The following is a 27645-nucleotide window of genomic DNA, read 5'->3' as shown; positions in this document are numbered from 1 at the left end:
ATAAAATGCTCTCACTCCACTCTCACTCTCTCTCACACACACACACACACACACACACACACACACACACACACACACACACACACACAAACACACACGCACACACACTCAGATGGAGGGAGAGAGCAGTGGTCTAACAGGAGAATGAAGCCTACAAAAAAAAAAAACCAAACCAAGCACAATAACCCCCCACCAGCATCAACAGTGCTCCTCTGAAGCACGTCACAGGCAGCGGGCTATGAATCGATGTGCACAGCGGCGTGAGGAATACACTTCTTGGGGACACTGCTGGGGGACACTGTCAGTGTCCTGACTTGGGAATGACCCCCCCCCCCACATACACACACACACACACACACACACTCCACTCCACAACAACCCCCAAACACGCTGGAAAGCTGCCACTGCGAGTCCACAGCGTGCTGCATGGAAAGAAGCTGAAGTTCAGGTACAGTATGCAGACTAATTTCTACCCGCCGTGGTGCTTGTGGAGCAATGAGAGCTGGTGGAATTGGCCTGGAGGGGTCAGCTCGCTGAAGTCAAGAGGCACGTGTTGGATTTAAGTGGGGGAGAAAAAAAAGCAGTTCAAAGCAGCGCCACAGAGACTCTCTCTGCACAGGCGACTGTTTGCGTGGGCCACTGTATGCATATTTAATCGGTGAGTGGGCAGCAATATACTGGCTCATCAAGTGGGCTACAGAGCAGCAGGCATCTTCCATCAGAGGACGGCTTTGGTTACAAGTTTGCTCACTGTTGTTCCTCCTGAAATTACAAGCTGCTCAGGCCTTTAAAAGTGGTGTTTTTGTGGATGGACAGGATGGAACGCTTGTCATGAATACAGACCAATAAAACAGGATTAAAGGCCTTGGGAAGTTTATTTTATTATTTTCATTTGAAGTGATTTATACAGAGTGAAGTGGCAGTTGTTCTGAGTCTTGCAGCCTCCCTCCCTTCTTCCAGGGCTCAGTGGCAGGCAGGGACAGCACAGGCGCTCATATACAAAGACAGCACGTTTCACTCTGTCTGCAGCAAAGCGAGCGGTGCTCATCAGCACCTCCAGCCTCCAGCAGCAGCACCACGTCCAGCATCAGTACCACATCCAGCAGCAGCAGCAGCCGCAGCAGAAGCAGCAGCGGATCGGGCAGGGTTTTGGAACCCCGCTGGACGTCGCATCAAGCGGAGGAGCGCTCGATAACAATGCTGCGGCTGCTCTGACAGGTCCTGCATGGTGTTCTGGCCGTGCCTCAGAGACAGCTGAGGCTGTTGAATGAGCTGGAAAGCGGCTGCCGGACCATCCAGCACCCCCCACCCCCCACCCCCCAGTCCAGACGATACGCATGAACTGTCATGAATGCCGAGCAGCACACCGCGGCGCAGCAGCTCGGCGGTTAACGCAGTAAAAACCCGGCCGGAGTAGATGGGAGCGCACGTCGTCCGAGCGGTAGAAAGATGGAGAGATTTTTCCTGCTCGTCCTCAGCTCTCTCGGTGTCTCCCGAGTCACAGCGGGTAAGTTTATGATTGTGTGCGATGTATTAGATGTTAGGGATGTTGTTTTTTGGGTTTGTTTTTTCTTTTTGCTGCATCCCCGCCAGCCAGAGTGGCATATTTGACGGTGTGATTCAACGATGCACGGAGGGATTGCAGCGGCATGTGGCTGAAATGTGCTGCTTCACAAATACCGTGCAGCATGTCTGTTGAATGTGTGGACAGACTGTCCGTGTTGGTGTCTAATGAATTACAAAGGAATTCGTTGCCTTGAAACAATCCCCAGTTTGACTCCTGGATGACAAAGGGATGTTAACGGCTTCAGTCACTTATCACCTGGATTATTTGAGATTAGGAGGCTAAATTGGCTCCTATTATTGCCTGTCACATTTGATGTGAGCCAAACTGACCTTTTTGGATCTCATTTCAGCAGGTAGGCCTGTTATAAACACAGAGGAGGAGAGGGCATCAGGCTGTCAGCTCTGAAATCTAAAGGAGTGTTGATGTGAGTTTGGACTGTTTGTCATTGTAAAAATATATAAAACCTATGAGATGATGTTGATGGGAGCCTAGACTCTACGTGGCCGTATTAAAGAAGCTCCACTAGACTCTCATGATTGGATGCAGTATCTTGTAGATCCATGGAAACGCCACTGATGCATGCTGTGTGTTTGAGTGCTGATACACAGTATGTGTGCATCTATATGGCATGCTTTTAGAGCTCCTGCACACAAACACACAAACACACACACACACACACACACACACACACACACACACACACACACACTTGCGCTTTCTTCAACCGAGTGACACAAATCGCTCCTGACACAGTCCTACCTTGGAAATGTACTCTGGTTTGCTCCGCAGTATCCCACTCCTCTACCCTTCCACTGAGCTGATCTTCTCTTTTACACACACTCAAACACACACACACACACACACACACACACACACACACACACACACACCAAGCCTCATGCTGTTTACTGTAAACACATTTAACGTGCACACTCTTAGCCTCACGAACATAAGCAGTGTTTACTGTTAAAAGCCAATACAGAGTTTTCAACACATCTCCATGACGACACTGTTCCGGCCCCTACTATGATTTTACCAGGTCTGTAATATGACGAAGCACTTAAGCTGAAAAATATCTTAAAGATACCTAAGGCTGACCTCAATTTTTTCATTTTTTTTAATAGATTTTTCACCCATTTTTGTTCAACAATGAACATTTTTCACATTTAACACGTGTTAAGATTTAAAAAAAAAAACTACTCAATAGCTCTTATTACACTCTCTTCAGTCTCATGGAGTTCCACAACAGCTTTCCATAAGTCACACCCCTCCCCCCCCAAAAAAAACACAAAAATAGAAGAAAATATCAAAAATAAAGTGATGTTTATGTCATTATTTGATATGTTGCAAATGACACGTTTCAGAGAGCCATGTGCTGTTTGCTGAAGATCCTCCCTAGAAACAATGGCTGCAACGTCTTCATCCAACATCCAAAACCCTGACTGCTCCATGCAGACATAAACACTGAAAGCATTTAGCAGCCAAAGGGTGAGCTGTTTGTTTGCTGTGAGGTCCTACGTGAGCAGCACCATGCTCACATCCTCACACGGTGCGGCAACTCAGGGTTCAGCGCAAAGTTGGCTGTGTCAGCAATCAACAGGAGTGGGCTAAGTTCCTATAGATTCTGATGTATAACACTTGTGGCACACTAAAATAATCTTCAAGCAATCATGATAATAATTCACGTTTACGTAGAGCTTTTTTTTTTTTTTTTTGGCGTGTTACAAAACATGTACTTTAACCCTGCCTGTGCAGGGCTGCCGTGAACAAGCTGGGAACGGGAAGGTTACAGTTCCATTAGTGAGCACGCAGCACGACGTGACTTCTACCTGACGATGTGCTTGACAGTTTGTTAACTGACCTTTTTGGACAGCGTTGCTGTTGTTTTGATGCTGCAGCTGTTGTCCCTTTGTATTTGACATTTCCACTCTTTTCTTGGAGTTTGTTATGAAAAAAAAAATATCCGCGAGTTTCTTTGTTCTTTAAATTTGGTCTTTTCTTCGCAAACTTCAAAATGGGGAAAGAAATCCTCCACCTCTCTCTTTTCTCCTCCTCATCCCTGCCCCTCATACGTCGTGCTACACCCTTCAGCTTTTTAGGTATTTTTTTAATTTTATGCTTGCAGGTGACAATGGCAGACCTTTTCTCAATTCATGCCCTTTGAAAGTGGTGAATCATTTTCCCTGCCATTGTTTTCAGGACCGAAATGCATCTCTGTGGATGTATACTGGGGGTTTATGACTGGTGGCAAATGTGAAAAATGTCCACATAGCTGCTTATAATGGCGTTATGGTGTTCTAAACCATTAATCAAGTGTGTTTAAGGCTCATAAATGCTGCGCAGCAGGAACTCAGGTGAAGGTGAGTGTTTAGCCTGTTCTTTTTTAACCCAAATTCGAAAGACACCTGCATCAGGAAATCCAGGCCAAACTGCTGTTAAGTCAGGGAGGTGCACTGGTCGGAGTGAGTGGAAGTGCGCCACAGCACCATAAAATTCACACTATGGTGACGTCTTTACAGCTTCTGTTTTTATAGTGACTCATAAACAGTTGGTTGAACCTGGAAAAGGAAAGGTAATGTTTCCATTTAAAATGTAAATTGACTCTCTTACACATTCATCCAAATGAGTCCATAAATCCTCACAGGCAATTTTCCCTCGTTCCCTAACAGTTCTGAATTTGCAGAGGGGGAGGAAAAAAACAGGAAAATCAATTAATCAATCAACAAATTGAACACTGGTTCAGGCTGTGGAAAGGCTCCAGGCTTTTCCTTTTGTATGAGAGATGCTTATAGTAAAGAAAGCTGAGTCTTTCAGGAGCTTAGGGGCTATTTTTTTATGCTGTACATAAAAAAAAAAATTGGCAACCAGCTGCTAGGTGATAAATTCTCAGTGAGTACAGTATATTACGTGTCAAGTGCTAAGCGATCCACCATTCATAGAGCAGATTTATGGGCCTCAGCTGTGACAGCCAAAGTTTGTAAAAGCTACCCATCTTCCCTCCCCGCAAATTACCATTAAACAAGTAGCAGACTTGTCAATATGTCGGCGAGGACACTCAATCAGAGAAATGTAGAAATGGAGGCGAGTTAATAGGGTTTCACACACGTGTCCGATATGTGTTGCATGATCCAAGCATCAGACTGCATTACATACCAAAAAAAACACAAAAAAAACAAAACCCAACTGGCCCGGCGTTATTCTCTCCTGACAGCAGCAGGTGATGACCCGTCACTGCACACGGACAGTGAAGACTGCAGCTCGTGTCCACGGACCAGCTTCTTTGAAAGAGCAAACAAATGTGTTGTGTCGTACATTCAGGTCGCTAAATGTAACTCGAGTGCTGAATCCTTATTGTTTCCTGGTTGTGTTCTCTTTCACATGGGCGGCATGGCTCAGGGGTAAGGGTCGCTGGTTCGATCCCCGACCCCGGTGACCATGTCAAAGTGTCCTTGAGCAAGATACTGAACCCATAATTGCTCCTGAGGAGAAGGTTGGCGCCTTGCATGGCAGCCTCCACCATCACTGTATGTGAGTGTGTGTGTGAATGGGTGAATGAGACGACACTGTAAAGCACTTTGAGTGCCGCTAAGGTAGAAAAGCGCTATATAAAATTGAGTCCATTTACCATTTTAACGGAGGAGAGGTGTTTGCCTGTGTGTGTGTGTGTGTGTGTGTGTGTGTGTGCGCGCGCGTGCGTGCGAGTGTGTCTCGTGGGTACAGAATCGTGTGTACTTGTGATTATCTGTTCATTAGTTTCCTCTATTCAACTGTGAGAACACAATTAGCTGTAATTATTAGTTGTTTGTATTAATCTAGTTTGTGAGAGGTTACTGTACGTTTTCATTTTACACTCACTGCACTGCACTTGCTTCCCTTAAAGATGTTGCAGCGCATCTGAGGTTGTTGGGGGGGCGTGTTGTAATTCAGTGTAACGGCACTGGAACAATGCTCTGAGACGCTGGGCCCTATTTAAGCTGTCCAAAATGCCTCTGGGGCGTGTCCAATCCATTCACATTAGTTAAACCATGAATAATCTGAGTGCAAAGTCCAGCACGTGGCACAAAGGGGTTGTCATTAGTCTCTAAATGAATCACAGGTTTGTAACAATTACCAATCACAGTCATCTCTCATTCTCTTTAAGAGAAGCTTGGCGTATGGAGCTGGTCTATCCAGCTAGTTTCAGGACGACTTCTACTTTCCCACTGCTGATGAAACAACTTGTGCTAAAACACTGAAAGCGCAAAATAATTAACTCCTTTCCCCGTGGAGAATTTCCTCTGATGAAGGTCTTTCCGTCCTGTCAAGTTCATGCGTTGTGCTGGTGAAGTGTCCCTTGTTATTTGCTGCATTAAGAAAGGGTAACGACCGCTGAAAGCGGCCTCTCTAATCTATAACAACATCAATGCAAAATAAAATAAAGAAAATCGCTTGAAAGCTCCTGAAACGTTGATCCTGTCAGAAATAGAGACTGAAGTGATCTCCCGGTGCTTCGTGTGGAAATGAGCACGGCAGGAGGCTTCCCGATGAAGACGTTCGGGATGGTATCCGTTCTCCTCGGAATGGTTCAGCTGTGTGAGGATTTCATTGGTTGGTGCTGCAAACCATTTGTTGCTCTGTGCGCCGCTTTGTGCCGTGCATGCTTACGACAGAGTGGGCTGTTTTACCGTATTCTACCATATAGAATTATTTGCCGCTGAGCATTTGCGGCACAAAGACAATTAGGCTGATTTGTATAAAACTTGGTGAGAATGTGCAGCGCAGGCCAAGACACAACCTATTAAATTTAGTGCCAGATCCTTTTAACGTAGCACACAATGGCACCGTCCTTGGCAGAGGTCCGCACTCGCCGAGGCTCCTTCTAGTTATTGTATTTTTATAGCATCATAACAATGCTCCTCACAACATATAAATCAAATTTACTCTGTCTTTTTTTCCCTCCATGGGAAAACATTATTGTGTTACAATAAGAGGTGGATCTGCTAGTCCTGCTCCAAAAAAAAAAAAAAGAAGAAGAAGAAGCTTATTCAGCAGATAAACAACCTCTCGGTTTCCTAGAGGCTCTGACTCAGATGGGTTTTTCTGACACCTGGTAAACCCTTCTGTCGCGGCGCAGGTGTAAATAACAGTGAATGATGACTGGGTTCTGTTTCGCTGCTCCAGGTTCAGGGTTCTGGTTTGTGCAGGCTGCTGGCTCACTGGCACGCTGTCAAGGCTAACTGGGACACAGTGACTGAGCCATTCTTAAAGTTCTTAGTAACAGCATTTCTCTTCCTCTCTGAGGTTAAAACGTATTGTCTTTACAAGTATTTCACTCTAGATTTATACTCATCTCTTTGAGCAGGGCTAACATGGATTTTCCAGTTTACATTTTATGTATAAAATGTGGTTTGTGCGATATTCTGTTTCAGAAACTAACCACAGTGTAGCACACAGATGAATCTGTGTGTCAGTACGGCCCAGAGGATCATGCCTCATCCTTCTCACACCCCGTCACATTTTAATTATCAGCCGACAAGCTGATTTAAAAGGAACTAAGATGAGAGACCATTGTGTCCTTTCAAAGTCCTCTTACACCTCCAGTCCTCCGCTGGAGAGCGTTTGTATCTGCATAGCTGCTCTCTCAGCACCTCATCACCCACTTCATCCTTTCAAAAAGCCTCTTGAAGTTCTTTGAGAGCCCACCATGAAAAGAGCGATGGCCTTCTGTTTGGTGGCGACACCATGAAGATTTTAACCTTCAGAGATTATTGTGTTGACTTGTGATTAATGGACGCAGCTTTGCTTTTACCAGATTTGTGCAGGGATGGCAGTTCAGCTCCTCTTTGATCAAAATGAAATAGGACAGGCATCAGAGGACAGAGTGGTACAATCATCTGGACACCGGGCCTGTGGGAGAAGGAGACGGCGTCGCTTTGAGACTGACGCAGTCCACCGTCTGTCCTGTGTCACGTCTGAATGTGTGTAAGCAGAGGAGGCTCTTTTGAGAGTTCTTTGATTTTTCTCAAATGTCCTTGTTAGTTTTCATTATATCCATCCATTGTCTTCCGCTTATTCCTATTAAGGGTCGCGGGGGGGGGGGGGTGGGAGTCTATCCCAGCGGCTACGGGTGAGAGGTGGGGTTCACCCTGGACAGGTCACCAGGCCATCACAGGGCCGACACATAGAGACAGACAACCATTCACACTCACATTCATACCTACGGTCAATTTAGAGTATCAATCAGCCTCGTCCCCAATTGCATGTCTTTGGACTGTGGGAGGAAGCTGGAGTACCAGAGAGAACCCACGCAGGCACGGGGAGAACATGGAGACTCCACACTGAAAGACCCCATGCCCAAGCCTGGACTCGAACCCGGATCCTGATCAGGATCAGAATCAGAATCAACTTTTATTGTCGCTGTACTGGGGGGTAGCCTACAGTGAAAATGGTTAAAAAAGAGTGCTCTCCCAGAGCCACCGTGCACCACAAATTACAGGTACATGAAAAGATACAATGAATAACAAAAACAATGTAAAGAACAGTAAAATAGAACAATAGAAATGTACAAGATGTAAATAAAAAAATGTGAAAGGTGCAAAAAGGAAATTTCAAAGTGCAGAGAACAAATTAAGGTGCAGTACGGGATGAGGTAGTTTGATGTTGTTGATTGGGGGGGGGGGGGGGGCAAGAGAGTTGTGTGTGTGCATTTAACTGTGTTTGTAGGTGTTGGCAGTCCTGATGGCCCAGGGGAAAAATCTGTTTGGGAGTCTGCTGGTGCGGGACTTAATTGACCTGAAGCGCCTGCCCGAGGGCATCAGGTCAAACAGGGGGTGGGCGGGGTGGGTGGGGTCAGCTTTGATGGCCTTGGTTCTCCTGAGGCAGTTAGAGGCCTGAGTTATGACCTCAGACAAGAGGACAGAACGTTTGTTGATGACGCTAGTCTGCCCATCCACTACCATCCATTGTGCTAAGCTAACTAGCACTCAGCCAGTCTGTTGCCAGCACAGAAGAGGGAAGGGTGTCAATCCTCTTGTCCCCCTCTGGGGAGGATGAATCTTGAGGTGCAGTTGTTTTACAGACTTCCTTGACTTCTCTACTGTGCCCACCTCGAATCTGTTACCTGTGGTGTTACCACAATAACAATGATAATTATTTGAGACTAGCTCTAGTTTTCATTGATGAAGGCTTTCGCTTTGGTCAGCCTGTTGCGTCCCTTCAGGTTATTTTGAGCAGCTGATTCTGATTTAGCTATCATTTTTGGACAAAAAAAGCATTAGATTATATAACTGTTTGATGTTTCAGTCTACAGATATTTTTAATCCAGTTTAAGTCAGCTGAATTCACACCAGTTTGAGCTGCTATTTGTGGAGAACCAGTGCAGTGGATGTCGAGATTTGTTCGGGGCAGTTAAACCCTGCATACCTGCACCTCCTCTATCTTTCCACGCACTGTGCTTCTTTTTCCAAAAGGTTTTTTTTTTGTCCTGACACAGATAATTCAGGTCTTTTCTTTTACAGCTGCTGTTTCAAATTGTCAGCCTTGCTTACATATATCATGGTGTAAATGTAGGGGTGTTACCTCGTCACCTGTCAATCAGTTTCGCTTGATCAACCACTCTTGAGTCAGGGGCCAGTAGTCAGTCATGGGGTTTCCACCGGGGAATAGACAGACATAGAGATGAAGGGAGGGATGGTAGAGTAAATGACTGTACGCAAGAGTCAGAGCAAGTTGAACCCGGAGCGACAGAGAATCCCTCTGACAGAAGGAGGAGAGTGAGGAACCGAGGGATGGAAACAATCAGAGAGAGAGACCAGAATTCATATTCTCTCCCTCAGCCTGCCTGTGACACCGATCCTTCCAGGCAGCTCCTGTAGGTGCTACTTTACCAGCTGTGCTCAGCAGGCCCGAAAAAAAGGCTCCTCAGGGAGCGACGCTACAGTTCGTGTGGGAACTGAAAGGCAGGGAAAAGTGTATGATTATGTGCTAATATCATATTCATAACATTATGTCAGGCTGCAAGCTCCTTAAGCGTTATCAGCCCCATCTCATATTAGTGCCGTCTCCAAGCCTTTTGGGGGGGGGGGGGGTCGTTTCTCCTGATTCACGCGCAGATTTCATTAGCAGCGAGCTCGTCAAATAATCAGCCTCACGCTACTGTTTGAAGTCGCTGGCTTGCATTCTCTTTGCACGGTGCTGCATTGATTTTCATACCCTGCCTTTTGACATTTAATTAGAGAGAATTGTGTGTGTGTGTGTGTGTGTGTGTGTGTGTGTGTGTGTGTGTGTGTCCATCTGATGAAAACAGGGAGAGAGATGCAGTTTTGCAACCCTGCTCCCTCCACTTCAGTAATGTTGTGGCCAGTGGGGTTGGAAAATTCATTTTTTCCTATGAGTAAATAACTCATTTCTCTACAAAGGGACAAAAAGACCCTTAGGTGTGATTACTTGACAGAGGTAGAATGGACTACAGAGAATGAAAAGGCTCACACACACACACACACACACACACACACACACACACACACACACACACACACACACACACACACACACACACACACAAACAAGCCCTCTGTGACTGCTAAAGGAAGATATCCTTAATAAAATCATAATTAAAATCTATAAGCAACCTTTATAAGCTGTACCTCTGCCAGTTTTATAAACCAGCTGATCACCAGTGAATGTAATCAGTAGTAGAATGAGTCACAGCGACTGTTCGTCTCCTGTTTCACCCACCATCTCTCTCTCTCTCTCTCTCTCTCTCTCTCTCTCTCTCTCCCTGCTCTCTCTGTTTCCCATTGAAGTGCCATTTAGAAGCGGGGGGAGCTTTACACACCGGGCGATGGAGGAGCTGCCAAAAAAGCCTCGGTGTAGAAGCTGAAACAAAATACAGTGAGGAGACAAATAGATGAAGAAACAGGTAGAGGGAGTGTGTGAGGGGGAGGTTTTAGCGCTAAGTGTCCATTACAGTGAGGAGAAATAGGCAGTGAAAGCAAAAGTGAATAGAAGAGCACAGATTTTTGGTGGCTGTCAAGGAGGTGGTGGATACAGATCCAAAAGTTTAGTCATAGAGGACCTACGTTTGAATATGAGCTAGAGAAACTGTTGGCAGTCTGATGAAAAAGAAAAATATGAGTAATCTATTTTACAAACATGGCGAGGCGCTACAGTGTGTTTGACACACAGCACCACTAAATTATTCACTAGATGCTTTACGTTTTAATTGAAACCCATTAACACCCCATGTTTGTGTCCGCTCCGCACGCTCACACTGCGATCCTCCTAACTTTAGTGCTTGAGTGTGTGGCGGTGTGCATCCACAAGGACGAGCCCACGTGCCAAGGTCTCCTCTGACACATGCAAAGGCAAACTCTAGATCAGCATAAAATCCTGATGGCTCTATCATGGCACATTAGGTATGAATGAGGGGAGCCGGCCTCCCTGCCTGCTCAGTAACCCCCGAGAGTCCAGCACAACCGTTGCCCACGCGGCTCCGACACTCAGTAATATGTCAACCATGGAAACAAGCAGCAAGAATACAGAATTTGCCCTGCACTGTTATTAGCTTCCGCGCAAGACACCACCACATTAATCAACATGCTAATTTAGAGCTGTTAATTCCCCCGGGGTTCCCGCTTTGTAGCCGTTACAGCAGAAGCACTAAGTTCTTTTTTGCCTCTTTTTCAAAATGTCCCCTCAAAGGCTTTGATATTTACCTTCACCGGCAGGTTATTACACCTTCCCTATGAACCATTTACTCACTAGCTGAAGCGGTCTTGTCGCTAACTGAATTAGCTGCAGAACAGTGATCCACAGCATGATTCAAAGGAGCAAACATGAGGAAACAACCTCCGGAGACCCGTGCCTGCTTCTGAATCGCTGGATGACATGAAATATGGCTAACAGGCAGTTTTCATGTTAGTATGCAAACCTACAGTCGAACTCAAGAGCATCCTCGGGAATCTGCACCAGCCCAGGGGCATGATTGTGAAAAATGCATTTCCAAGGATTGCAGAGCTGTAATAAGATGGTACAAATCAGTAATATCGTCTCACAGGGGAGGGTGGAAAGCATTGCTTGCTTTCATGTTCTTTCTGCCTCACAACCCCTGCTGTCCTCCCGAGTGTTACACTGGAGCTCTTTCTGCTGGATAGGTTGCACTTGTACATTCAAAAATGGCCGCATGTCAAACAGTGACAGCTAAGATGTTTACAAGTAACACAAGCAAACCTGAGGAAAAAAATGCACTGCATTATTACCACATTATCTCTGATTGTTTTCTTGTATTGCAAGCAGTAATTTCTTGGTTTTTAGAGCTTCTTAATGCAGTTTTTGAGTATGCATAATGTTTTTTGCATGAAGGAGCAGATTAATGTGTGCACTGCTGTGCAAATATCACCCCATTTGTCCTCCGTTATGTTGCTGTGCATCACGTGAATTTTGTCGTAAGGCTTAAGGCTTACTTCCTGTAACCACTAGAGAGTGCTATGACTTAAATTCAGCTTAAAGATATCTTCAGGCAACATGACATTTGGAAAATGTCTGACAATGAGGAGAAGTTGGCCGCATCCCCATGGTAACACTGTTTAATGAATTACCTTCACAGTAAACCATCAAGTTCCTTCCAGGCATCATTTCCTGCTGCCACCTGTCGTTATGCCCAAAACGCCCCAAAATGTAATGATTCCTCTGTGGCACAAACTAAAAGCCTCCACCAAGTTTGATGAAAATAAGCCTGAAAGTTTTTATGTAATCCTGCAGACAAACACCACTGAAAAATTACCTCCAGCGACCGTAGGGATCGTGTACAGACTGCAAAGGGTCCAGAGGGGAGTTAGGTGAGAGGGGCGTTTGCAGGCCTGGAGGAGGTGTAGGAGTGAACGCTCCTGTCTGTCTGAGGTCAACGGAAGGATGAGGAGGATGTTCAATCAATACTCAGAGACTTTGGTGGTTCAGTGTACTTGAGTGTGTGTTCACAACTTCCTCTCCTCGACTGTCAACGGTTCCTGTAAGTTCCAAATTAGCGTCACTGTTCACACCGCTCACCATGGGATGAACAATTAACTGTCTCTCTGTTCACCATGGGGCTAAGCACACACAGACACACACACACACACACACACACATGCAGGACATGCAACATGACTCAGAGTCACACCTTCTTTCACAGGGAGGCAGATTGTGCCTCTGCAATGAGATTATGAAGACATCTGTCTGGTGTTTCATTAGAGCCGGTTCTCGTGTCATGTGGGTATTTAGGGCCTGCGGTCACTGCCATCGCTCACTGTCCCTCAGCGTAACACAGTGAGACAGAACAGAGGAGGACAAAAGACAAAACGTGACCAGAGGCGCCGGGGGGGGGGGGGGGGGGTTGGCGTACATCTAACCTGATCCATTCAAGGGAGATCAGGATCTGTTTATTGGGAGCGATGAAAATCTCAGACTTATTCCGACGTGTACAAATGAAATACTGATTACAGCATCAATGAGATTTTTCAAAAAAAATTTAAAAGGCTCAAAAAGTAAACTCACATCCAGACTAGAAAATTAAAAGCTTCATTAAAACCGAATCTGCTTTCTGACAAATTACCAGGTGTAAGACCCACGCTTCAGAAGCGGCGCCTTATACATCAGCGCTATCTGGAGATAATCGAGGAGACAGGAGCCCAGTATCTGTTGGAGAGGAAGCTTTCTGCTCAGCTCACCACAGGCACGTTCCAGGTCCAAATCACCTCTCCCTCCATTCCTGCTCTTTCTTCTCTGCCGGCAGGGTCAGCAAGTAATAAGGTGTTAAAATGGGTGTGTTCGTTCAGCGTGGGCCTGGCTAGATGACACAGGATTTTGCGTATCATCAAGTCAGAGGCATTTACCCAAGAGCTTGAAATAACCACTTTGTTAAATGTAAAGATTACCCAACCTACTTATATCACTTCAAAATCAATGCGCTCTAAGTTTATTAATCCTGCGTTCACTAGTTACTGTATGTTGTTTTTAGCTTTTGCAAAGGCGTCCTGTGACAACGTCCCTTGAGACGTGTTCATTGCTTGGTGTTGATTGAGCAGAAAGTTGATCCTCCTGGACCCCCCCACCGCCCGTTGGGAGCTACAGTAAATAACTGCAGCTGCCCTTTACTGTTTAATCGGTTAGAGTCGCAGATTGAAGAACTTTTTCTTTTTTTTACCGTGTAAACAAAGACATGCTGTGCGTCTGAGTCACAGAGATGACGGCCTACTCCGAGGAGCGTCAGTGTCTGAAAAGCTAACTTCGATCAAGAAGAGGGGACGAGATAAGGAGTTTGATTTGTAGCATCTCAAGTCCCAGCAGGCCTCTTCACCCAAGACACCTGTCCTTCAGGCTTCCAGAGAAACCACGAACAAATACCAGACGGTAAATAAAAGGGAAGCCACTGACCGCATCAGTCGGCCCTAATGAAGAGGCAGCAGGTCTCCTTCTTGTTTTCATTTCAGCAGATGCTGTGTAAACTTGGAGAGTGGATTTACAGTATGTGTGTACAAGTACTACATCAGAGGGTCCGTTAATTACCTTTTGCGTGATTTACAGCCGTCCACGGTTAACATGTTCAATAACTCATTGACGCCGTTTAACAGGCTGAAGGAGATTTATACCTTAATAAAGACAGCTGAGTAGCATCACCGACACCGACCACTTGTCCTCGTCCCTATTCGTCTCTCTCAGACCTGAATTACTGGCATCCATCGTTCCCAACAGGCCACAGCGATGCACACATCTGTCTGCGGCAACATGATGATACAGCCCGCTGATGGTTGGGTATCGTTTCACCTCTATGAGATGTGATGCCATGATGAGAGCCTGACTGATGCTGGATTATTGTAACGTTTCAGCGTTGCCATGGGGCTCTACCACCAAACCCCTGCCCCGTTAGTCCAGCCACAGTTTTTCTTGCTTATGAAAACACGTCATCTTTAGCAATAAAACACTTTTAATTTATAACAATCATAAACGATAACTCATGTTTCACTGCTGCCAAGAACAGCGCCTACCACTGCCAAAAATTCAGAGGAAGCCTAACTTATCCTCTGTAAAATCAGGCTTGTGTAAATGAACTGACATCAAATCTGAACTGATGGTGTGAATATAAATTGTCGTCCGTCTCGTCTGTGTAGCCCTTTTTCCACTGGCCGAAAAATCTGCAAACTAACAACCAGCAAGAAACGGTTTAATTGGCGTTCACTCCTGGGTCAGATTACCCTGCATGACATGTGGGTATTTATTGGTGCTGATGTGAACACAAAACCCAGATGAAGGCTTTAATGTGCACCCTGTATCCAGCACAATGTTGTGATGTGCACTCCAGTTTCTCATTCAGCCGATGTTGCGTGAACACACTGCGTGTGTGCGGGTTTGTGCAGCATACGTCAGGCCAGCTGGGACCTGGTGGGCCCGGGAACAGATGAACGTGAGGGATTTACTGACAACTAAATAATGTATCATCATTTCTTAGAGTCATCATGCTCAAACCAGTTAGCTTAATTGAATATATGCTACCTTTTATTTCTGTGTGGGTCAGTTAAGTAGATATATTGCGATTAGAAGATGTAATTTCGTTCACTAAGAGCTTTTATTGTTGTATATCTTGAAGTTCCAGAATGGAGCCCAGACCTCACTGATGGATGATTGACTGATAAGTAAGAGACAGGCCCTCTAATCTAAAATCAATGCTTCTTTATTGAGAATGGTGGTGAGTGCAGCAGCGAGGGGCCACTTCAATGAACACATTCAGAAACGTAAAGGTGCTCTGCTGCAGTTTCCTCGTGAACAAAGTGTCTGTTTACTCGTGTTGCTACAAACCAAAACACCCTGTAAGCATCCTTGAGGCATCACAAACATGATGAATGGATTCCCCTCCTCAAAAATCATTTGCAGTGGATGTGTACAGAGAATCCTGCACTAGAACAAACAAAATACCCCAAATCACCACAAGAAGGGTACCTTTCTCCGTCTAATAAATATGAATTAAGATAAGATAAGATAAACCTTTATTTGTGCCACAGTGGGGAAATTGGCACTGTTACAGCAGCAGAAAAAGAGAAGTAGCAGCATGAAGAGGTGTGTGTGTGTGTGTGTATATGTATATATGTTTTCTTGTCTAATTCAAATACGTCTTATTTTTGATCAAATTAAATAAAATGTCGATGTAGGTTCAAATAAACGTAAGTAATGATCATCATTTTCCACATAACCTCTTTCCATACAAATGACAAATAGAAAGTGTAGTTTGTGTGCATTTACTCATTTTTTAAAAAGGTAAACCAGCTTTTGTAAGCACAGAAACTTGTTTTGCAATATTGAAAGACTTGGTTTTTTTTTTAACCTAATGCAGTACTTATTACAACTTATACAACTACAAATTTAGCTGATAAAAAATACAACTACCGGGAAGTGCTCTTTAAAATGCAAGCATCTCTTCAAGCATCAACAAACCCCAACCTTTATTATACATAATCTTTGTATCAATCGATTTTACTGAGGAAAAGATTATTTTTTCATTGAACTGAGCTTCTTTAGAAAAGCAGCGTGTCAACTTTTTCAGGCAGCGCCACAAACATCTGACAGTTCACAGTGCTATTAAAATTTAATTGCACCTCTAGGCATTTAATGGATCCAAATGAAAACAAAGATTACGTTTGAAATCAATTTTTTTTTTTAGCTCCATGGTGCACATTACTTCATCTCTATTACAAAACAGTAAACCAAGACATTTTATCACACCTGTACAGCCGTGACTGGAGCTGAGTTCAAAAATGTTTAGTGCTGATGCTGATCCCATGAAGTGAGTCAAAAGAGGCCAAATTGGCTATAAATGATAATCTTATCTTCACACATACTCAAAGAGCGTGTGTGTGTGTGTGTGTGTGTGTGTGTGTGTGTGTGTGTGTGTGCGCGTGTTCGCACACACTGACTAGAACACTACATGCAGTAGTTAATGAGGCTTATTCTGCAGCAGCTGAAGCCACCAAAGTACACATTCCCACACTCACAGACACACACACACACACACACACACACACACACAGAATATCTCACGCTTAATTTCATAATGAACCAGATCATTATTTTCAAATCTTGTAGCCTGTGACCCTAATTTCACTGAGGGTGTATTTCGAACACAAAGCATGACATGGAGCTGAAACACACACTTCATTTGCATATTTGTGCTTTACACTCTCCTCTCACTGAAGAATGTTTGTGCTTCTTCTGTCATTGATTCCAGCTTAGATAATAGATTCAGCTGAGACTCCTCCACACCACTGAGTTTGCCTACCTGCCAACCTGACGGCCGTTCCAGTAGAGATATAATGGAGCTGAAAAAGATTGTGTCTCTCTGCCTCTGTTTGCAGATAGCTTGTCACCTCCCGTCAATGTGACGATCAAAGCGGTGAAAGCAAACTCTGCTGTGGTGACATGGGACATCCCCGAGGGAGACCCCGTCATTGGCTTTGCCATCACACAGCAGGTGATGGACACACGCAATCACACACGCTACGCAACATGTATGTAACCGTATAAACAGGGGTGCTGTTTGCTGCCACGTCTCTTTATTATGTTGTTTTCTTTGCTGATGCATTATGGGAGTTATCGTGGGATCTTATTGGACCGCCTGTCTGCTCTCTAACAACAGAGGACAGCCTCATATTAACCCGTTCACACATTAATCACATTACTTCACTCGTCACCACTTTACAGATACACACATGCCCGCTCATGTGCGGCAGCTGACAGTGACATGATTGAGGAGGACAGTCGTTGGCGTCTTACATCAGCGGTGAGGCGTGAGTGGAGGAAATTAAAATGATGAAGAACTGGGATTTTTGAAGCGACAAATAACACACTTGACATTTTATTCATCGACTCAGTTAAGTAACTAAAGCGTAAAAAATTCTTACATTGCGATTGCTTTTGCAGCGTTTTATTAATTACAATATTTTGAGAAATAATAATCACCTTGTTAATTTCTTTTCCGTAATATAAAAATGAGGCATCTGACTGACTTGTAAATACAAATCTACAGGAGACGGTTAGCTTAGCTTGTGCTTTAAAGCTATGCTAGTCACTTCTTTCTGCTTTCGAAGCCAGTCTGATCCTTTTCTGTCGCAGCATTCAGATACAAAGGACTGCAAAGTGTTATGCAATGCCACAAAAATACATTATTATAAGATATGCATATAAATACATTTACATATGCATGTAAATACATTTAGTCTTCATACTAAGCTAAGTTAGCCTCGTGTTGGGCTTGAAATTTAAGGTCAAGTTCCATCATTCGTAAATGCTTCAAAGAGGCTCTATTATATTTCCTTCCTACCTCAGTGGCTCTCAAGTGCTCTTCAAGTTCACCTCATTCACCCATACACACACACACACACACACACACACACACACACACACACACACACACACACACACACAAACACACACACTCAAGGTGGAGGCCAATGGAAATCTTTTTTCCTCGTGATATTGAATCCATTTCAATTTCTCCAGTATTCTGTTTTATGATTGAAGCACATTTTGTCATCAGAATGAAATGAGTCAACAGAGCTCAACAGTTCCAAGAGCAGAACCAGTTCAATGTTGGGACATTGCTTTTGCATATTCACTAATATCTCACAACAGGCAATATATTATTTCTCTGTCACTCAACAGAAGAAAGACGTGCGTATGCTACGATTCATCCAGGAAGTAAACACCACCACGCGCTCCTGTGCATTATGGGACTTGGAGGAGGAGACAGACTACATTGTGCATGTCCAGTCCATCAGCATGTCTGGGACGAGCCCGCTGAGCGAACCTCTCCGCTTCCGAACGCCGAAGGAGGCCGAGACTCAGGCCTCTAAGAGTAAAGGTAGAGTGACACAAACGCAAACGTCAGCGATGTCATCACCTCACACATTACGCATGACGGAAAAAAAAGTCATCCTTAAGACAGAGTGAAGAGAGTCCTTTTGATGATATCTTGACTCCAATAAAAATCAATAGACACACAAAGCGTGAAATGAAATTTTACAACAGAGTGCTCCTACAGTTCACCCCGACTGACCAGCACTCAGGAATCACACAGCCCAGGGTGGGGGGGGGCTTCAGTGTGTATTGACATGCCTCTGCAGGCCTCACCCTATGTGCACCCAGCACAAACACACATAATCCAAACAAGGAGATGCATTTATCAGATGCAGAGAGCAGGTAGTCGATGCACATTTGGCTGAAGTCCTGCTTCCATCGTCCCTCGCGTAAAAGTAGAGCTTCTGTCACATTGGGCAGTGGGCTGGCAGAGACATGTAGAATATAAATACAGACACACGAAGGCATGCTCTTTTCACCACTGAGGCCTAATTAGGAGGAAGCGTTGCCTTTTGCTGTATTTTTTAAATTTTTTTTAGGGAATCTACTGGAATCAATAACTGCAGAGGCTTCAGATAAACAACAGATTCTTGTCCTCCAGGTTTTATGTAGTTCTGGTTTTCCTGAAATGACGTCTCTCCTGCAGTTTTCACATGAACATGCAGAGATTTATAGAGAGTGAGGATTTTTGAGGAGGTGTGACAATCAGCCTCAAACACTCACATATTCTCCCATATGTAGACGGATCCATCTAGGCAGCCTCCCACCAGGTGATACCTCTATGAATGTTTGTCTGGCTCGTCCTGCCTCGTTTCACTTCTCTACTCTCATAAAAATTTAAGATTTCCACAGAGCAACAAAGATTTGCCTTTTTCTTACCGCTGGGAGATAAGTTGATATCGTTACAGTAGCACATTTGTATTTAAGGTTTAAGAAAATGTTAAGTTATTAAAAGTTGGAGGAAAAGCCACCACTCTCCTGGTGGATCATGGTAACACCTTGAGACATGGAGAAGGTGGAGAAAAGCTGTCATTCAATCAACACCTTTCCTGTGAGCCCTAAAACAGTAGCTAAAAGCAGACAGAATCCATCCAGCCATCCGTTTTCTACCTCTTATCCTGTTAAGGGTCGCAGGGGTGGAGCCTAGCCCAGCAGGCTTCAGGTGAGAGGCAGGGTTCCCCCTGGACAGGTCACCAGTCCATGGCAGGGCCAACACAGAGAGACAGACAACCATTGGCTCTCCCAGCCACACCTACGGTCAATTTAGAGTCTGGATTAACCTGGTCCCCTCTTGATGTCTTTGGACTGTGGAGGAAGCTGGAGTACCAGAGAGAACCCAGCAGGAACAGGGAGAACATGGAGACTCACACAGAAAGACCCCGTGCTCCAGCCGGGACTCGAACCCGGAACCTTCTTGCTGTGAGGCAACAGTGCTGACCACTGCACCACTGAGCTGCCCGCGGGCAGAATCCTTTTCTCATATAATATCCCAGTAGAAAGACACTGCGAATGAACTCATGTTTTACATCAGCAAAGATATAGCGCCCATAATTTCTCCGTCTTGTTTGATATAAGAATATTTGTTTTTTTTCTAGAGTGTGTCCCCACACACGTTTCTCACTGTTCGCTCGTACTCACCTTCACATCTTCAACAAACGTCCCTCCCCATCTTGTTTGCACTGCCTGCTCAAGGATGAAGCTTTAATTAGCGTAGCTACGATGAAACAATGAAACCTTCGGATGACAGACGAGCAGATGTTCTTGAAGTCAACATTGTGCAATTCAGTGGAAAAGAAACTGCAGTTAAGAAGTCATTTAAGTTTATTTTCTGTGAGTTAGAGAGTGATTTGTTTAAATCCACAGGGATATGTTGGACTTTTATACTGAAGCGCTTCATTTTGCAAATTTCCTTCCCAGGTAGACAAATAACTGAAGCCGCACAGGTAATCCCTTTTCATTGTCTCCTCTCCTCTATTCCGGGATGTTTTAGGAGATTAAATGATTTTTTTCAATGTGACATTGTAAAGTCATCATGCAGCAAACTTCCCATCAACGGAAACTGTCACGATGGGGGTTTGTGGGATGATTGAGACCCAAATGCAGACAGTAGGGATGGTGCAAAAAGAGGCTTATTAGGAGCGCTGGAGGCTTGAGACGGGGAGAGCTGGAGGCTTGAGACTGGCAACTTGAGACGATGACAGCAAAAAACGTTAGTGAACTGTGACAACTATAATACTGACAACAAGGACGACGACTACCATAACAGCAAAAAAAAAAATGACCCACAAGTAACTGAGGAGACACACAGGTTAAATACAAGAGGGGAAACAAGACACAGGTGGTGCAATCACCCAGGTGAGACACATGAGGTAATCACAGGAGGGAGGTCAGGAAGACAGGACATGACTACAAAATTAAACAGGAAACATGAGACCGGATCGTGACAGGAAACAACACAAATAGTTAAAAAGGAGGTGATTTCATCTGGATGACGCTGTCACTTGTGCTAATCAATTCTGAGGCTGCCTTCCACTGAAGGAACACAACAGCCCAAAAGTCTGCTTCGCCTTTCAAGCGCTCACAAGTCGGTGTCTCGACCTCCCAGAGATTTTTTTTTTCCTTATTACATCTTTGTGACCCCAGACTGTTTTTTTGGGGGGGGGAGGGGTTTAGCCGTCAGTCGCCGTTAGCTTTGAGCTAAATACACATGGCTGGCTCTTTCTGGATTTTTGAGTCACTAAGAGGGAGGTAATCTAAGAGTAACACAAACACATAACTGTGACACAGAGACAACTTATTCCAGAGCGCTTAAAAGGCAAAATTCCTTTCTTTTGTTTTTTGGATGAATTATTCACTTCAAGGTCAAAACGTGTGAACAGTGGTTTCTATTGGGTACGTCTAAAGTGCCGTTGGAAAAAATGAGCCAAAAAGAGAAAAATGCTGCAGACAATTGCACATCGCCAAGTGTGGGAGAGAGTGTCAGTGCAGCTGTCATTCCTTTGTCTAGATATGACAGGAGAATGTCCTGAAGAAAAGAGAGATTTTCACCATCGGCACTCAGCTGCTCAGCCCTTCTGTTCTGCCATATCCTGTTGATCTCAGTGGCAAGAGCAAAAGATGAGCCAGAAATGCTCCATTATTCTCTCTTTTCATGATGGGTTTGAGTCTAAGGAAGATCAAACCAGGCGAATGTGATGGAGAAAAAAACACCACTACAATCTTTGTATCTGAGAGTGAGAGGAGTGATGAAAAAGTCAGAAAGGTTGCAACCTAATAGGAACATAAGATACCCTGAAAATGAAATACGGCTGCTGCTGACCCACGTATATTACTGTAACCAGACTCAGAGCAAAATGAATGGAGGTTCATTCAGGCTCCAAAGATATGAAGCAAACCCACAGGAAAACTCTCAAGAACTAGGTTGGAACAAAGTTTTCCCTTAACTTCTATCACCTCAAAGTTTTATATGTATGTCAACACATGGCTGTGCCGCAAAATACTTCGATACCTCCCCAGACAGCATCCCTCAGCTCGACTACATCAAAAGGATGAGCAAAGCTACCTCTAGATTGTCTTTAACAGCGTCTGGCCACTGAAGTATAAGCACACACATGAAAGACAAAGTCCTATGTGTGGCTATGGGGACTTAAAAGAAGCCTTCCGCTTTTGGGAAGTATCCGCTTTTGTTCTGAGAGTGAGATTAGAAGATGAGTCTCATGTCTGTGGGTGACGTATGAAGCTGAGTCAGGATGTTAGCCTAGGACCTAAAACTTCAAAACGAGGGATGCACCCTTTGTACAGTAAACCTCACGGATGATACCACTGTTCACATTTTTTCTAAAAAAGGCAGAAAGCCGATGGCCACACATTTTTCTTGTTCATGTCGGCATATTTTTTTCTTTTTATTAATTTCCTTAATGCCACAGATACAGAATCCCTCGCCAGTAACTCACCTTTGAATAATGATCTGCCTGTAATTAACAAGTAACTTGAAATCATACAAGCAATCGCTCTTAATGCACCCCCTGAGTCCTGGCCTCATACGTCCCCTTGAAGAGCCTCATTTTGTGTGGAACCTAAAAATCAGGCTATTTAAAAAAGAACATGAGGCAAGCAAACCTGAGCCTCTTCAGGAGACAAGGTGACGCGCATCAGAGGTGTTGCGCCTGACCAGTTCGGCCCTGTACAGTCGACTGGCACCAGTTTCATCCCCTTGGGCTGTTGTGCTTTGATTAGTTAATACTGGGCAACAGAGGCCAATCGATCAGCAGAATTGCTTTTTTTCTAAAAGCTGCTGGAGCGTGGGGTTCCTGCCGCGCTCAGCCCTCCAAATGTCATCCGCTGCTTCCAATGAAAGGATAGGAGTTCTCTCAACACTGCAATGAACTTTACATCCTGTGGTATTCAGCAGCGCGAGAAAAAGTCACACGTCTTGCTTTGTACACTAGAAAGCTGTGCAACCGACGAGAAAATGGCTTTACGCTGACGTGTGTCCAAAGATGCTCCTGACTGCTGCAGATTTTTTTTATTGCATCATCTCTCCATCACACTTTATGAAGGATCTTAAATGGTCCAGATGCAGATTTAATTATTCACCCCATGTTCTGCCTCTTTATGATCAGCGTGCCCTCCCTGCTAGTAGTTCGCTTCTAGTTTAAGATGTTTCGGGGACGGAGCGCAGGTAGAGAGGCGTAAAAGCTCTCAGGGCGCCGAACATTAAGACGGCAGTGAAAGAAGAAGGAGATTGTTAAACAACTGCTTGAAATAAGCACAAAAAGTGCATCAAATGGATAAGAGTGAGCTGTCAGGGTCACTCAGGTCTTCTGTTGCGCATAAACATAGAAAGAAAAGACAGTGGTGATGTTGGCTGGAATGTTTTGACATGAAGTGTTGACTCTCTGATCTCGAGTTGTTGAATCATGCTCAGGATGTGTATGAACCTTTCGTGATGGAGCAACGCTGCAATTCTCAGCTCAAGAGAGCTCCTCTGATAAAATACTTGCTGATTTTTGTTGCCTCCGAGCTTAACAGCCTCGGCTTGAAGTGTCAGTCATTAGTAGTAAAACTGGAAGCTACAGCAAAACATGTTGTGTGTTAAGTTTGCCTCCAATTAATTCCTACTTGTTTGAGGGAGTCCGCAGGAACGCTTCCTCCTTGTCAGTGATGGGGTTAACAAACTGTGACGATGCAAAACCCTGGTGAGTGCAAACTGTAGACCAGGGAGGGTTCATCTGGAGCAGAGGAAAAATATATAGCCGCAAGCAGCAATTTGCAGGATCAGACCCTGTTTGCGCTGTGTGAACAAGCTCAATCAGCTAAGAAGTCAATGTTTTCTGCATCTGTGATGCCCCCTACTGGTTAAAATGCTTTCACAGACCGACGCTTCCATTAAGTGTGTTTATCTCAGTCCTGCGATGCTGGGGTGCAATTTGGTGTTGATAAAGAAACAAAAATCACACCACTATACATTTTATACTAATTAGCATAACGCTATAACTAGATAGCAGGTTTCCTCATCTTGAAGTCAACAGCCTTTTGGAGAAATGTCAAGTGGAGTCAAGTCAGTTTTATTTATGTAGCGCCAAATCACTACAAAAGTTCTCTCATGACCCTTTCCAAGTAGAGCAGTTCCAGCACCACACTCCTTCAATGAATCTACACCCAGCAGTTCTCCATCAGCAAGCACATCAGGCAACAGCGGCGATGAAAACCTTCCTTTGAGCAGGCAGGAATGTCAAGCAGATCCAGGATCAGTGGGGACGGATGTCTGCTTTGACTGGTTGGGGGGAAAGAGAGCAGGAGAGCAGGGCAGAGACAAAGACAGGTAATGGAGAGAGACAGATATGCAGAAGGAAAGAGAGGGACAGAGATAAAGAGGGAGAGAAGGAGGAGAGAATGAAATGCCTGAACAAAGTTTGTGGTGCAACTTGTTCAGATTATTTAAAGACAGTTGAGCGTTTACAATATATGAGTAAACACCAAACTCGTGAATTTTAAACTGAGAGGAGTGAAGCTTGTGATGATGATGATGGTGATGATGATGAGGGCGTGTCCAAGGTAATATTCATTTGTGGCCTTGTTAGCTTTTTGCTGCTAGCAATTGTATTTGCCCTTCCAAAAATCATAAACCTTTTTTTTTTAATTTGAGGAGATTATCTGACGAAAAGATTTTAGTCTCTGCCATAATTCTAAACCCGTTATGAAAACCACATTGGTTTTTCGTTGGAGGGAACCCACGAGGATGCTAACATCTGTGTGGGCCTAAAAAAATATGTAACGCTTTGTACGGACTTCTGTGGATCAAGAGATAATCAGGCGTTGCCTTTTTTACTCCCACAGACGAAGTGACGATGGAGGAAGTGGGTCAGACCACCCAGCTGAGGGCAGGGGAGCTCATCATCATCGTCGTGGTGCTTATCATGTGGGCAGGTGAGGATGAAAATGTTGAACGCCGTTAAATAGCGGCCGTGTTCCTGTGTGCTTGGACGAGACCGACCGCGATAATGTTCTCCTCTTCCTCTCAGGTGTGATCGCTCTCTTCTGTCGCCAGTATGACATCATCAAAGACAACGAGCCCAACAACAACAAGGACAAAGCCAAAAACTCCTCAGAGTGCAGCACTCCCGAACACCCAACAGGGGGGCTGTTGCGCAGTAAGGTATAACCCACTCCCCCTCCTCCCCCTGGGTGCCTTCCCCTCAACGGCGCCGGGCAGGTGAATGGTCCCGGCCGCTTCCAGACCTTTTCCACTGACACTTCATGTGCATATAGTCCCATCCGAGCATCAGCTTCAGGCTAAATTCTCTAACACCTATAATAACGCTTCAACATGGCACCATTCTGAGCATCTTCTAGCAGAAACACTCGAGTCAGGACTTGTAACCAGCTCTCTCTCGATCAGCGCAGAGGTCCATGCCATATTCATTCCTTATGTTCTGACAAACGTCAGAGACAAACAAACGAGAAAACCTTCCGCTGCCTTGCTATGAACATCAATAAAGTCCAGATGCATCCTCATACTCATTGAAGAAGCTCATTAAATGATTCCTGAGAGCCCCCCTCTCCTTCCTTCCTTCCTTCCTTCCCCACCACCTTCTCATACCTGTCATCTTCTTCTTTGCTTCAACAGTTTCCCAAGAACAACAACAATAGGATGCCATCTGTCAACATCATTGAGGTGTGACTGCCAAGACGTCGTCTCTTTATTCAAAAGACTTTGTGTTCTCACAAATGAGCGGGCCCCTTTCAAGCCATTCTTCTGCTTGTCAGGATGAGGCCGGGACTCTGATTCCCCCGGTGGTGCCTCCTCTCCGTTGGCATGGGGCCTGGCGGTGAAGCCAAGCTGCAGGACTCTGGGGGCAGAGAACGACGTGGCTGGCGCTGTTCTAAAAGCGGGGTCCTCAGTGGAGAGATGGCAGTGGGGGCTCGGTGGCTCCCCTGTGCTCGATAACTACTGTACCGTGGGGCAGTCAGAGACTTGGGGCCAAATGTCCAGGAAGTCACCACCAGACTGCAGAGCAGCCCCCCAGGACCAAAGCTGATAAACAGAGACAGAGGCCTTTTCATTCTTCCTCTCCTGTCAAACCCTTCTTTTCACTGTCCGTCAGTGTGTTATCAACGACCACAAACCTGGACTCTCATCTCTTGCTTGCACTGAGGTACATCCACCTTTTTGCGCCCCACCCCCCACCCCGTGCTGTACTTTAACCTCATCTTCTAGATGCTGTTTTCCTTGTTACATCTTCTTGTGAGTTCTGCACCTTCTTCAACAATTATCACCATAACAGTTTTGTTGTTCTGGTATGTTGTTTTTTTTTAACTACCCCTCAGGCAGAAACTTTTTGCTGCTCTATGGGAAATGTTTTCACTATAGCAAGTTTGCCCTGCCCCCCTCAGGAAATCCAGACTCTACCTGGCTAATTAAGGACCCATTTGTTAGATCAGCTGTAATGAAGCCAGAGCAGCTGTAGAGGATCAAAACAACGACCACCAGAGCTGAAGTTTGGTGTCTCTTTTCCTTTTGGAGAGCATCATCTGACATCACCACATTTTTACATTCCACATCCAGAATGAGCCCTTTAGTATTCCTTGTGTCTTTCTCTTTGGATGTGAATTTAACAGATTTTTTTTTGGGGGGGGGGGGGGGACGGGACTGAACTGGAGTGCATCATCTAATTAATAAACTTTAAAATGAGCTGGACTTGTCCACCATGAGGTAGAGACAACAATGGAAGAGATCCCTCAAATCAGCAATAACAGCCCTCAGTGACGCTCGGAAGCAAGGACTGGGTTCACTCTCTGTAGCCTCTTTATTCAAAACCCAAACTCCCAGCATGCAATGTTTGGACAAACAAACAAGCTGCACATTGTGATAAAGCAAGCGATGGGCATCATTTGCAGATGATCTTTCTGCGCTGTTGTAAAAACTTTGGTTTCTGACAGACAAGCATTGAAAACTTTTTACAGCCCAAAGCTTCAACCCTGCGACTCCCTTATGACATCCTGAACCAGTGTCACAAGACAGAAGGGCTTCTATCAAGAGTTTTTCTTCATTCATTTGTCCATTTGTCCATGTTGCAGAAGATAAACCTATGATAAGAGAACCATTGTTGCCACACAGCTCTGTGCATTGTATATTGAATGGGAAATTTTACTCTGCAGCCTCTCAGGGGGCCAGACCGGTGAGTAGGCTGCGGTGTTAAAGGGGACGTATTATGCTCATTTCCAGATCTATATTTTTATTCTGAAACTCCACCAGAGTAGCTTTGTATGAGTCACAGTTTTACAAAAAAGTCCCTCAGTTCATCTTCCGTCTGAAACTAGATGTTTTAGCTCCCGGCTGTTTAAGAACCCCATCCTAAAAGCCCACCATCTTCCGACTGGAGAAGTTCCAGAAGTCTGCCGAGGGGCATTGATGCTGTTCTTCATGGATGTGCTGCGCCTGGCAAGTAGATCCACCTGTGAATACACACTACAACATGACACACGAGTTACGAGGATAAGTGTCTGTTGAGGTTAAGACACGAAGAAGTGCGTTTGGGTTAAAATACACACTTCTGTTTGTTAGTTTTGATTTGAGGTTAGTGCTGCCCCCTAGTGGTCAAGTAAATGTTACTTATTGAGAGGAGCAGATACCTTTTTGAACTGCGCTTAGCCACATACATGTGGGGTATGTAAACCTGCAGATAAAAGCCAGTTGAACTTTTTCTCATTGAGCG

General features: G+C 44.8%; 1 protein-coding gene across 2 annotated transcripts; it reads left to right on the top strand.

The window, feature by feature from the left end:
* Positions 1-1049: 1049 nt before the first annotated feature.
* Positions 1050-26532, top strand: LOC147246819 (fibronectin type III domain-containing protein 5b-like). 2 transcript variants are annotated; one of them, XR_015109720.1, is made up of 6 exons: positions 1050-1507; positions 16927-17042; positions 18233-18431; positions 24767-24856; positions 24952-25142; positions 25557-26532. XR_015109720.1 is itself a non-coding variant. In XM_086182240.1 (6 exons), exons 1-6 carry the CDS (start codon positions 1450-1452, stop codon positions 25608-25610), a joined length of 651 nt encoding a protein of 216 aa, XP_086038366.1. In that variant the 5' UTR covers positions 1050-1449; the 3' UTR covers positions 25611-26532. The 2 variants fall into 2 exon arrangements, 1 of the variants encoding a protein (XP_086038366.1); XM_086182240.1 differs by having other exon boundaries at positions 24952-25085.
* The last annotated feature ends 1113 nt before the right edge of the window (positions 26533-27645 follow it).

This window comes from Aulostomus chinensis, chromosome 17 (assembly GCF_037954235.1).
Source record: "Aulostomus chinensis isolate RoL2024-O1b breed Wild chromosome 17, RoL_Achi_v1.0, whole genome shotgun sequence".
Lineage (NCBI taxonomy): Eukaryota > Metazoa > Chordata > Actinopteri > Syngnathiformes > Aulostomidae > Aulostomus > Aulostomus chinensis.
This window is presented reverse-complemented; position numbering and strand designations above follow the sequence as displayed.